At 34.2% G+C, this 12963-nt stretch overlaps 2 protein-coding genes across 3 annotated transcripts in view; both read left to right on the forward strand.

Moving 5' to 3' along the window:
- Nucleotides 1-8418, forward strand: part of LOC142339034 (uncharacterized) — a 101260-nt gene extending 92842 nt beyond the window's left edge. For both annotated transcript variants that reach the window (XM_075388659.1, XM_075388660.1), the window contains 6 exons: nt 239-354; nt 3785-3878; nt 5843-5922; nt 6270-6425; nt 7007-7135; nt 7753-8418. In XM_075388659.1, the coding sequence (XP_075244774.1) occupies nt 239-354; nt 3785-3878; nt 5843-5922; nt 6270-6425; nt 7007-7135; nt 7753-7971 (794 nt within the window). In that variant the 3' untranslated portion in view covers nt 7972-8418. The remainder of the gene's footprint in view (nt 1-238; nt 355-3784; nt 3879-5842; nt 5923-6269; nt 6426-7006; nt 7136-7752) is intronic.
- The window catches only part of LOC142339039 (calcineurin B homologous protein 1-like), a 416603-nt gene that overhangs the window by 248228 nt on the left and 155412 nt on the right, over nt 1-12963 (forward strand). The window lies entirely within an intron of this gene.

Consider the following 12963-nt stretch of genomic DNA (forward strand, 5'->3'; position numbering starts at 1 on the left):
TTGATACATCTTGCCATGTCATACAAGATCTTGAAAACTCTTGCAAAACTTGAAACCTCTTGCCAAGACCATGATAGCAAAAATTTCTTGAAACACCTTGATAACATCTTATCAATACTTGACGTCAGATTTTATTTCAGAACTGTTCTCAGTATGCCTGATGTTCTATATTATGCTACAAAACAGATGTATAAGTAGTTGAAAGCAGTTTGTTTAGTTGTTTATTTTGTGTTTGCAGAGAGCGTGGAAGGCCAGGTGAAGTGGCTGAAGAATTTTGAACGTCTGCAGGAGCTGTCCAAACAGATCCAGTGGTTCTCAGTACTCGAACAGGAACCAAGGCCACACTTGCCAGAGGTAGGCAACAGTTTGAAAAAACGACAAATTAAGATCAGAATAACGGTCACACTGTCATAGTGATAAGTCAATGATAAAACAAAAACCGGCTCTGAAATAGAAAATTTTAAATCAGACTATTGTGGCGCTAAAGAGGAGCTAAATTCTTTTTTTAGTATTTTTTAGAAAATTTTGCTGAGCATGATCTTCCCATAAGTCGAGGCCTAATTTATTATGAATTATTCACATGATAACTCACCTTCATTGTTCTGACCCCTCATTAGGTTTTTTTTTGTTTAGACAATTTTGATCGATCGATATATTTATCGTAGCGAGTTGAGACTGGTATTATTAGAAAGCTCGTCCAGCGTAGAAAATTGGCTTTAAAAGATTTTTTCGTTTTCGTGGGAGTTTTTACAGGGAGTTATCGAGGTTTAAACTTCTGAGAAAAGTAAATTGAATTCCCTTGTTTTTTTCACATTTTCCGGAATTTTTGCCTAAAATTTCGTCAATTTTGCTAAAATTAGTTAAAATTTTGAAGAATAGTGTTGTTGATGTTATTTTAAAAGACAGAAAACATTGTCGACTATTTTTATTTAAACCTTTGGTCAAAAATTCTGGCTAAATATTTCAAAATAGGCCTTTTTCATTCGAAACAGCACAAAATAAGCTTCTTTAGTCCACTTTGATTATTTTTGGCGGAAGTACACACCTATACACCACTAACACAACCTTTGTGGACTTAAAGGATGTCTATTCCTACTTCAACTTCCGTTGAGAGTGCTCTGTAATTAAAACTTTGCTGTTTTCTGCTAACTTCAATCGTTGATTATCAAAAACGAAGCATTTATTTTTAACTGTCCATATATCTATATCTATAACAATCGAACAAATAAGTGTTCCTAGTGGTCAATCAGCATTATCAGGGCTAGTTTTGGCCAATCTTTGAATGTTCTAATTTCAAAAAGAATTCGGATTGTAATCAGTCGTTCCTTTTTTTGAAAAATCAATCTTTTTTTTAATTAAAGAACAAAACATTTAAAATCAGAGCTGAGTAGTGATAGATCGAATTGGTTTCCTAAGCAGCACCAAAATAATGCATATAGATTTGACTCATAAAGATGTAATTATGACCATAATTGTTAGATTTTTTAATAAATAATTGTTTTGCCTTTGTTTTTTCTTAATTGGGTCAACTTGTAGCTTAGTGCAAGGGAAAAAAGACAGATTTATAATCTATGATCTGTTGCGATTTGATGCATTAAGTAATGATTTTTTGGCTTTGATACTACTAACTTTATATATTTATTTTTATTTAGGTCTTTGCTCATTTTTGAAGTTTTCTTGTTTTGTCAAGTTGTCAAATTCTTGACATTTCACTTATCACAATATTGGCATTTAAAATAAGGTCAAATTGAACGGATCAATATCTTTAAAGATATAGATTATGGTTTTAAGGTCTTCGACTCTACTTTATTGAAGAATTTGACTGAATTTTTTAATTTTATTATTACTTGTTTTTTTTTAATTTGTCGTTTTAGTCTATGAAATTTCCTGTATAATGACAGGTTTCATTGGGTTTTCACGGAAGTCAAAATGATCCGCAATTTTGGTTTAAGTAGATAGCTGCTGGCTTTCATGACTCTAAACATAATTGTTTTTAAAAACAAAAAAAAACACATTTCAAGTTCGCAATTTTGTTCTTTTTATTTGTTACCTAGTCTTGTTAATTACAGGTCGAATTGGACACTATTTGTGTCAAGAAAAGGCGTCAAAAGGAATTGGTGTCACAAAATCTACTCTTTTAAATGGTTTCGTTATGACTTTACTGGCTTCGAGACGCGTTCTTCAAAAAAATTAATTTTTGATTTCTGTCTTATTTGACATTTTTCTCTAGTCCTAAGACATATTATGGTTAATTACAAGCCTTAAAAGCTTTCTTTGGCCGAATAAACAAACCTGTTTATTTATTTCATATTGTAATTAAGGGCTTTTATGACTTTGGAATTCATTTTTTTCAAAAAAAAAACAAAAGTATTAATCAATTTTGCACTTTTTTCTCTTTTGTCTGCTTGTTACCTAGTCTCGTTAATGAGAGGTCAAACACTACTTTTGAGGTGTGAGGAGAAGGCAGAATTTAACATATTTTGAGGACCAAATTATGGCTTTACGCCTTCGACAACGTTTTCTGGAAACTTTTAATTGAGTTTTTGTTAGTTGTCTTTTTGTTGTTCCTTTTTAACCGCATAAAAAATTGAATAAGGAGAGTTTTTAATGGCCTTCTAAAGAAACAGTGGTCATCGTAAACCCTATGGAATTTGTTGGTTGATTTTAATGGTTTTCAATACTTTGAAAATAGTTGCTTTAAAAAAGGTAAGCTAATTTATTAATCTTAATATTTTTGTTCTTTTTTTCGCTAATTGTTACCAAGCCCTATTATGGACTCGTCCCACACCTTTTCTGGTGAATTGCAATTTATTTTGGTTTAGTTTCAGTTTTATCTGACGTCGTGTTGACTTCGTTATTAAGTTTTGTTTTTTAAAACGGACATTAGATATTTGATGTAATTATTGTTTGTTGTTGTTGTTTGATTTTCTAATATTAGCATATCTCATCAATCTAGTGCATCATTTTTTACACCACTGACTTGGTTGCTTTGGAGGCTACCTTTCCGTTCATACACTTTTTTTGAAAAACACTTGAATTTTTGGGTTTTTCTCTCTGTTCCTCATTTGGTAGACAATTATGCCAAAATTGTGGATGAGCGGGTGTGAACCTTATGTGCGCTCGCACATTACCGAACCCCCTTGTTAGCATATATTAAAGGCATAATGACACATGAATATTTGCAGAATACTAAATGAGGTCGCAAAACAGTTTAACTGATAGATATTGATATCGATTTGAGTTTATTGATATGAATGGATCAGTTGCTTCCCAAGTTGAGGTCCTCGTTCAAAATTGCTTTTGAAAATACCCATCAATGCGTGTTTTGCTTGTGAAACAAGCAACGTTCAAGTTATGAAAAGAATCAGAGAGACCAAAAAAGTTCATGATCCAGATTTTGCTCCGTTCGTGTTTTAAAAAAGACCAATCTTTAAACTAATCCCATGATTTAAAATCATCCCAAGAAGCCCAATTGCAGAAAAGAACTAAAGAGTTATATTATCTTATGTTATGCAATGTAATATTTTCGTGACAAGGCTTGGTTCTGAAAGAAATATGTGAGACATCTTAATATAGAAAAATTGAATAATACAATCTAATTTCTGTTGTCAAATTTCATTCGCTGAGACAGAATACGAGTCGATCCAGCGCTTTCAAAATCGATCCATTGCTATGAAAAAAGTATAATACATTTTTGTTATGCTGTGTCGTCTTTTCGTAACAACGACAAACTGAAAGTCCGGAATATTGAAAATGGATATCTTTAAAAACATTTATCTTTCAGTCTCTCAGACAGAGAATACGGGAGGGATCGATGGAGAGAATAATTGCCAGTCCTCTTCGCAACCTCCGCTACGAAGGTCAACTCTCTATGCTTGGTACGTATGATCAAACAAAAACTTATCACGCAACATGAAGCTCTGAGTTACAATAGTTCAAGCGTACAGTAAGTGCATTTTTACCTGTGTCTTCACTATTTACGAAACGATGTCTTGTCAATGTCTTCGGTTTGCTATGAAACTTGGCTTTCGTAGTAAATGAACATTGCATAAGATCTTGCGGAACGTTATGAGATTTACTTTGATCTTGTATACAATTGTATAAATTTTGTAAAGGTTTAAGTCAGTGATTTTTTCTAAATATGCTCAGCTGCTAAGGTTATTTCTGCTACTGATGTGCGTAATTTGCGTAAAGTTTCGGAGAAAAGTCTTGTTTCAATCAGAGTTATTTTATTTTTAATTGCTCTCGAACAAATAAATTTCGGGGAAAATTATTTTAAAATGTGTATATTTTTTATGCAAAATTTTTGCTCGATCATTTTTTCGCTTTTATTCTAGAACCTTTTTTAACTTCTCAAGTGACCTTTTCACGTTTCCCGTCTTCATTTTGAGTGATGTCAATTGCTTGCATTGTTTGTTGCTATTTTAAACGAATGTGAGCGGTTGAGAATCAAAACCGCTGTCACTCTGTTTTTAGGAATCCATACTGCTACCTAAGAGTTCGCGGGTTCGAACTCCTATGAGTTCGAAGTTTTTGTTCCCATAAAACAATTTCTAAGCTACACCCCGTCTGAATTCAATTGCCCCCCCCCCACACCTGCAGACCAGATCTTACAAGATCAGATCTGATAAGGGAAGTATTTTAAGATCTCATATGCAGGAGCGTATCTCATAAGACTAAACGAAATATTGTCTTATGAGATTTTGATAGACTAATTCTTTAAAACATACTATAATATAAGATAAATACTTTCCGTTTATTTAAACCCTCAAGAAAGGCCATTTTTGTTGTGTGATGAATGTTTTGGCTGTAGACTTGATTGTTAAAAATCGCCCCGCCTGTTGAGCGTGAAAACTGTTTTAGCTTAGTTGTTATGAATTCATACTGCTATTTGTCAGGTCGCAGATTCGAACTCCTAAGAGGTCGGAGTTTTGCGCCCATAAAAAATTCTAAGCTACACCCCGTTTACTTTCAATTGCCACGCTTGTCGTCCCGGAGCGGTTCATCCGACCTTAGTTTACGAATTAATTTTAAAAACATGATTCAATCATTCAGTCAATTCTCAATTTGTGTTATAGTTTAAAATTCACACAATTTTTTGTTTGAAACTATATTAAGTAAATTTAACAGCAGAATATGGTTAAATTTAAATAGGTTGCTACGTGCTTTAAACGATCAAGTCTACTAAAAAAGTATGCATCACACAGCAAATTTTTCGAGATTTGTAATAAACATAGAGTATTTTTATTGTTATTTTACAGAACTATTCTTACAAGATCTTAAAATACAAAAGTTTGTTTAGCCTTATGACATGCGCTCTAACATATGAGATCTTTTAAGATTGTGTTTATCTGATCTGATTTCTTAAGATGTTCTCCAAAGTAAGATGAAGATGTCTGATCATGTAAGATCTTTCAAAAAATAAAATATCAACAAAATATAAGAATTTTTTAGGCTCTTTTAGTTTTACACAATTTAATGGCTAGGGTTTCAAGATCATGTAATTAAACTTCATTTTTGCCAACAATATTATTTTTTCTACCCTATGGCAAAGTATATCGAGCTTCATTTTGGTGACTGAGTAGTTGATCAATATCCGCGCCGTCATCTACACGTCAGTATATAAGAGTCAATGACAATTGATATTACGCTGGTATATAACTGCATGCTTACTTAGACCAAATTTTTACACTTTGAGAAAAACAGTCAGTTTTTGCTTTTACCTTTTCTGTTTCAACCTCAACGGACATCAATGGGCCAATACCTGCTACTTTCTGGCAATTTGCCGGGCAGGTTTTTGAAACTCTTTTTTTTTGAATTTCATTTCTGATGATGTTTTCAGAGAACACGAAGCACATTCCAGCCTACCTCTTCTTATTCGATGACATGCTACTCGTCACCAAACTGCGCAAAGTTAAAAAGGTGCGTCTAGTTTTATTTCCTTGATTTATGACCACCAAAATCATCAATCCATTGTAATTATTTGTCAAAATAGACATATCAAAACATATGGACATTGATACATGAACGCAAACTCAGTTTTTAGAGTTACAACACAAAAACAAGATTGAAAAAAAAATTCAATAGTTTCTCAGTTTTTTATGGTTTTGAGATATGAATTAGAGAGACATTTGTGTCGCAAAATTGCCATACTGGTCGCAAAACCTAAGCATTTAGCACACTTGATCATAATGTTCACTGATATAGACACAATTGACTGAAGTCGCTGATACAAATCGCGCCTAAAAAATGCCCAAGTTTGTTTCCAGGGTAGCTACAGTGAGGATGATCCCTCCAACCCGTCTGCCTCTGGCTCTGCACCCTTTCACCGCCGGTCTATTGGGGGCAAATACGCCAGCAGGGGCTACACGGAACAGCCGCTATTCGTTGTCATCAAACAACCAATACCACTCGACAGATTAGAGGTCATTTTTTTCTGCTTTAAAAGAATGTTAAACTTTTCAATCAGCTCTTTGTGTTGACTTCATTTTTCTTTTGCTTCAAACTTGAGCGTTAAATCATCCTATTTTTGTGTAATAGAATTCTCTTTTAACCTGTATTAAAATAAATTTTTCGTGTACATTAGGGAGTCTAAGCAGTCGCAACTACTGTGAAAATTAACCAAGACTGGATTCGAACGTGATTAAATTTCTTTCTCTCTCGCTTAGAGATGTTTGACTTCTTCTGATGGCGTAATTTAAAATTGTGTATACAAACATAGCTTATTTTCCCCCATTTTTTGCTTTTTTGATTCTGTTAAGTAGGAGGTCCATAGTATTCACAGAATGTAACAATAGGCTGACCATGAAAGACGAAAAATCAATTTTTTTCACTGTTCAGAATAAATTCAGACATTTGGTTTTACTATGATTTTTATTCTGAACAGGGTAGAAAGTGACATGATCATAATCTGTTCATAGTAAAGTTTCAGACTGAGAAATACTATGATTCAGCGCAGATTTAAAAGGTCTCTATGATCCGGTTAGCTGTAAATTTGTTTTGACAGGTACACCCTGTGGACAAGCAGGCGGCTTCTAACAGTGGTTTGAAGAATGCATTTGTGCTAGTACACATTAGCCGATTCCAGCAGATTATTGCCCTCTGCCTCCTACAAGCTAAAGACGAATCACTCAAGGTACCACAACGTATAACACATTGTCATGCTCACACTTTTTCTTAGCTCATCTACAGTTTTCGAATAATTATAGCAATTCAGCTAATTTCCTCCTATATCTTTCCGGAATAGTGAAAAAGTTCTACCCGCTTTCCTAAAACCCCCTCCTCTACCCCTCTCGGCAAGAAATCAAGAGTTACTGTTGCAGAATCTTGCGAGATTATACCTTATTACAGGAATCTTGAAAAGTTAACTATTGTTTTTGGCTTTGGGGATTTGAATCAGTTGTTAAAAGGTACCACAACACCAAAAATGGGTCCTCTGAAAACTTTCAAGTTAACCTGAGTTCAACTTAATTAAATCTGAACTAAACTAATTTACTACTTTGAGAATCTCTTTTATTTCATGAATCTCTTTTAAATGACTTTTATTTCAAGGTCAACCCGGATCTTTTCCATTTGTGCTTCCCCAGAACGTTATTCACCCCCCCCCCCCCCGTTACAGAGCACGTGTCATTACATATAGTAAATTATTATGTAAAAATATGACACGTAAGTAAGGAGGTACAAATATTAAGCTCCCACTAAGCTTGGGGGTATAAACGGACAAGATCCGCCAACTCAACCCTATTCTTTCAGTCTGCGTGGGTGAAACAACTAAAGGAAGCCAAGCTAAACTGGGAGGGTCTTCTGAACCAGAAACAGGCATATCAGCACAACCAGAACAACAGCAATCCAAGACAACAACAACTAATTTCAGCCGCCAGCGCCCAATCCTCCTCCGAGGACAACAACCCCATACCCGAACACGTTGCCCGACCACTTCCGCAACAGAAGATATCACATTGCATTACGTAACCCAGAGGTTCTGTTACGTAATACAAGATTGAGAATACATTGTGCAACAATTGTGTCATCTGTAGAAATTTAATGTCATCAGAGTGAGAATTGACGGCTTAGAATGAGATGCTGATGACGTAACTTTACTGCATGATCGGTTGTGATTGCATAATTACTCAATAGGTGTCAAATAATGCAATCGTGAGTTGCGTAATCCTGACGACATGCGTTTTCATTGAGTCAGTTTCAGAATCTGAGCGTGAAATTTTTTGCCCAAGTGTTCAATGATGCTACTTGATTTCTTCCGTTGATAATTGTTATGAACTGATAAAATTTCGTTAATTTGAATTCGTTAGTTTTGTTCTCGTTATTTGCTTTGTTTCGTGTTGGCAGCTGAATAATTATATTTATGCCCTGAAACGTCATATCAATAATTCCTATCTTTAATAATTGATGTTTTCTCAAGCTTTGTTTCGTAAAAAAGAGATCCCCTAAATACAGGTTGACTTTATTAAAAGACCACGCTGTAATTTCTCCTACATAAAAGAACAAAAGGGTTCCAGCAGATGGAAAACGACGGTCACCTTTGCCTGGGTGGTCTGATCAGAGATTATTTTGATCAGGACCGCAATCTGGACTGCATTATTCGTCACCTGCAAACAATGAATTTCACAAAAAAAAATTACCAACTGGCTCAAAAAGTGATATCTGCAACAAAAATTTTACTGTAATTGCGATTACCGGGACCAGTCTTTGAACATTACGAACTATCTAAGGGAATCTTCAGAAGGTCTCGAATATCTTTGGGAAGACATATACTCCAAAACTGTCACTTTTCCTCGAGACTTTTTTTCTTTGGCATCAGTTAGAGCAAGAGCACAGTTCTCCTCCGGTTTTCGAATAAGCGCAGTCTCAAATGAGGAGCTGAAAGAAACATCTGAAACTTCTACTTGAACTGCGTTCCAAGTAAACAAAAATGAATCGCTAGACCAGGAAGTATTGTCTGGAAAGTCTTCTGTGCTCGCATTAGGTAGAGAGATATTACCTCTTTAGCATACAAAGATCTTTTGTCGCTTGTTCGATCAGGAGACTCATCACAGAGACTCTCTCTCTCTCTCTCTCTCTCTCTCTCTCTCATTAAATCTTGACCTCATGACACCAGCAAAAAACAATTCATCATAGTTTTCGGCAATTAATTTTTCTGCAGGTGACAAAAAGTTTGCTTTCTTTTCAATTTTTTGTTTATACTCAAAATGAAATTTTTGCGAAACTTAGTCCACATGTTAATCTAGCGACATTCTTCATAGAAACACCTATCACACGTTCAGATCATGCCAACACTGATATATGTCTTACAGAACAAAAAATACGACATGTTGTGTTTTCTTGAAAACTCTCGACGATTTTTGATGTTCTTATTTAACTTTTTATGTTCTTCTTTGATGTTCTTCTTAAAAAGTTCTCCTTAAACTTTTTTTTTCAAAAAACACTCGGAACATATTGTTTTGTATTAGAAAAGCTTTTCATAAACTACGTTGAAAAGTAATTTGACTCCTGAAAAAACTGTATACTCCAAAACCGCTACTTTTTCTTAGACTCTTGTCTTTGGCATCAGTAAAGGCAAACGCACAGTTTTCTTCGGTTTTTGGAATAAGAGCAGTGTCAAGTTAGGAGTTGAAAAAAGCATCTGAAACATCTGCTTGACCTCCGTTCCAAATAAACAATTATGACTCGCTAGAACAGGAAAAGCGGTGAATGGGGTGAAAAACTGTATTTTCTGCGCTAGAGCGAACTGTGAACATAGAGAATTCACTACAATCCACCGCTTTAATATGCAATTTCATCGCTATATTTTGCCTTGAAATTACATTCTTTAGCGGTGAAATGTTGTGTAAGTCAACGGCTGACTCTAGCAGTGAAATTACATAATTTCACTGCTATTACATAAATCGCAAATTTAAATACGAAACAAAATTAAGAATGAAGTGAACCTCTAATTAGCTCAGATTTTTTTGACAACGCATTCAAGGTTTCCGAGATCAACAAAAACAAATTACAGATTGAACACAAAAATAGACTCAAGAGGAAGGCGACAGAGTGAGAGAACCCGCGAGAGATGGAAGATTGCATTCACTGATTATCTCACATACTGTTGACAATTTTTTCTCAGAAGTGTTTATCAGAGTTTATCTAAATTCATCACCAAGTTAAGCGGCGAATTTATGTAATTCCAGCAACAAATTTTTCGGTGAAAATATGCCATTTCATACATACCAGGCGAAAATCTTTTTTCACCGCAATAACCGCCTGATGTATGTAATTTCACCCTACTCGCCGCTTATCTTACAAAGTTTTCTGCATTCAACGCTTATCTTACATAATCTTTGCGTTTAATGGCGGTGACACCTCGATCTGGAATTTATCATATCTCAAGTACAACCTTTGACTTGGATCCAAAAAATTATCTTCTTCATGATTTTCGGTAATCGATTTTTCTGCAGGTGAGAAAATATTGCTTTCTTCTCAACTTTTTTGTTCATTGTCAAAAATGACCTTTCTTGCAAAATTTAGTCCAGATTTCATTCAACCGGAATGCTTCATAGAATCACTTGAACTGAACACAGCAGTTTAGATTGAGATTTAATGTGCAGATCATGGCAACACTGGTATATATCTTGCGGAAAAAAATACGAAATTTCCACTTTTTTCACATAACATTTTGAAAAGACTGTTTCATATCGGTAAAACATTTTCATATCTAACGACATTGAAAACTAATTTGACTCCAAAAATTTCGTGTTCTTGTTAAGGTTGTTAACCTAAACACTTATAATGGGCCAACTTAATATGTTTCTTTAACAAATTAGACCTAAGGAAAGACAGCAGTGCTTCAAATGGCAAGAATCAGCCCATAAAGTTCTTCCGCAGATGGTTAACTACACGGGTGAGCTCCGCAGCATCACAATAACACAAATCAGGTTCTCGGAATTAGCTCTAAGACTCTGTTAAGAGAACAAAACTCAGCAAGCTTTGTTTGGAAAATCCAACTATTCGCTAGACCAATTTCTAAAATGGATAATTTCGGATAAATAATATTCAAAAAAATTATTCGAAAATTTTTTACTCGCGCCGTGTTTTTTCATAATTTATCCTACAGTCTGTTCAAAGTTAATGCAAGTCGTTCAATGGTCTTTTACATGTCTGTTTTTCATGGACAGTATGGTAGGCTCAATGGATTAGTTTTAGGGATGAGATGGGGCTCACAAATCACCTGTATATGTACCCATTAATAGTGCGTAAATGTCAATAAATAATAAAAATGATAGTATCATCATTTATTGTCGGTCTCGTAAGTGTTAACAAATACGGTTTGCTTCTACGGTTTTGCTAGATCTCATCCGCAGCAGATATCATAAAATATATGCTTTCGCACTTTTTTAGGAATTCGTTCACATTTTCGGTGGTGTCAAAATCATTCAATACATTCAATACATTTTTGCTAGCGGAAAAAACTTTTTCCACTAATAAAGGAGTTAATTTCTCAAAAAAAGGGAAAATCAAAACGATATTTTACAGTAGAGTTTAGAAATGTACAGATGAGGTCTGATTAATAGATCACGATGGTGAATTGGAGTTGGGGATGAAAAAAAAAACGCAAAATTCAGCTGTGTATATACCAATTACCAGTGCCAAAAGTCATGCTACAAAACTAATCCTAGCAACAAGATTTACGCTGTCTGTGGCAAGGTTTACCCGAAATGGTTTGCCTCTGCAAAATCAGTCGCAAAGGATACCAAAGAGCCGCAAAGATATACAAAAAGGTTTTGCCTTTTTAAAAGACAGGTTTTGCGGGAAGATTTTAAATTAAATAATCTCACTCTAATAATAACTATCTAGATTTATCAGTCTGAACCGATTATTGATTCTATGCACAGTTTCGTGTTAATTCATTGGTACAAATTCTGTGACTTGTATCAGTGTACTCCTGCCTGTTTAATCTGGTAAGTTAAAAATTGTTTCTAATAGTTATAACTAAGTTTTAAGACTAAAAATTGAATCGAAAGTCTAACAGAAAGTATGCAACTCTCATTAAAACTATTGGCTTATTTTTGAGACAATCGAGTTCTGGGCCTGATTTATGTATCTTGACCATATGAAAGCCACCGTTATTTGGGTATTGAATCAAAAATTTGAAGTATTTTTTCCATAAATGGCATACATGGAAAATTACGTGCTATAGCAATGCAATATTCAAGTATTCCATATGCCATTTACGGGTAAAACTTGAAAATTTAAAAGCTTTTCATATGGTCACGTTACATCAATCAGGCCCAAAACTCTATTTTTTCAAAAGTAAACCAATAGTTTTACTGAGTGTTGCATAGTTTATGTTGGAATTTTGATTTAAAATATAGTCTTAAAACTTAATTACATTTATTCGAAACTAAAGTTAACTTACCAGTTTAAACAGAGAGTAGCAAATTGATTCAAGTCACATAATTTATAAAAAATTATTTGTCAAGAAAATGCGCTTAGAATCAATATTCAGTTCAGACTGATGAATCTAGATCACATGACACTGAATGACTTTTTTCTCGGTTTCAACACTTAAACCAGGCTAAGCGTCCATAGAAAATTTTACATTCATGTTCATTTCTTAACTTTTTAATACAAAAACTAATAAACGGCTTCCGTAAAATCACACGAGACGCATATTTCAATAGAAAACATACTTATCGCACAAAGCTGCAAGATACTGTGAAAGTTACAGCTAATAGAATTTTCCGTGCTGTTGCAGAGAACAACTTTTAGCGTCATTTCAATTATTCTCATTTTGATTCAAGATGAAATGCAAAAGTAGTTTTCAATTAAATTTTCAATTAAATTTCAAAAAAAAAATGTCAATAGAGAATGTAAACTTGTGCAACGGGAAACTACTGAGCAACGAGAAATCAGTGCCACAATTTTTAAAAGTGGTGCAGCAAAAATGATATTTTTAAAACTTGGATA

Source organism: Convolutriloba macropyga, chromosome 5 (assembly GCF_964194025.1).
Source record: "Convolutriloba macropyga chromosome 5, txConMacr16.3, whole genome shotgun sequence".
Classification (NCBI taxonomy): Eukaryota; Metazoa; Xenacoelomorpha; order Acoela; family Convolutidae; genus Convolutriloba; species Convolutriloba macropyga.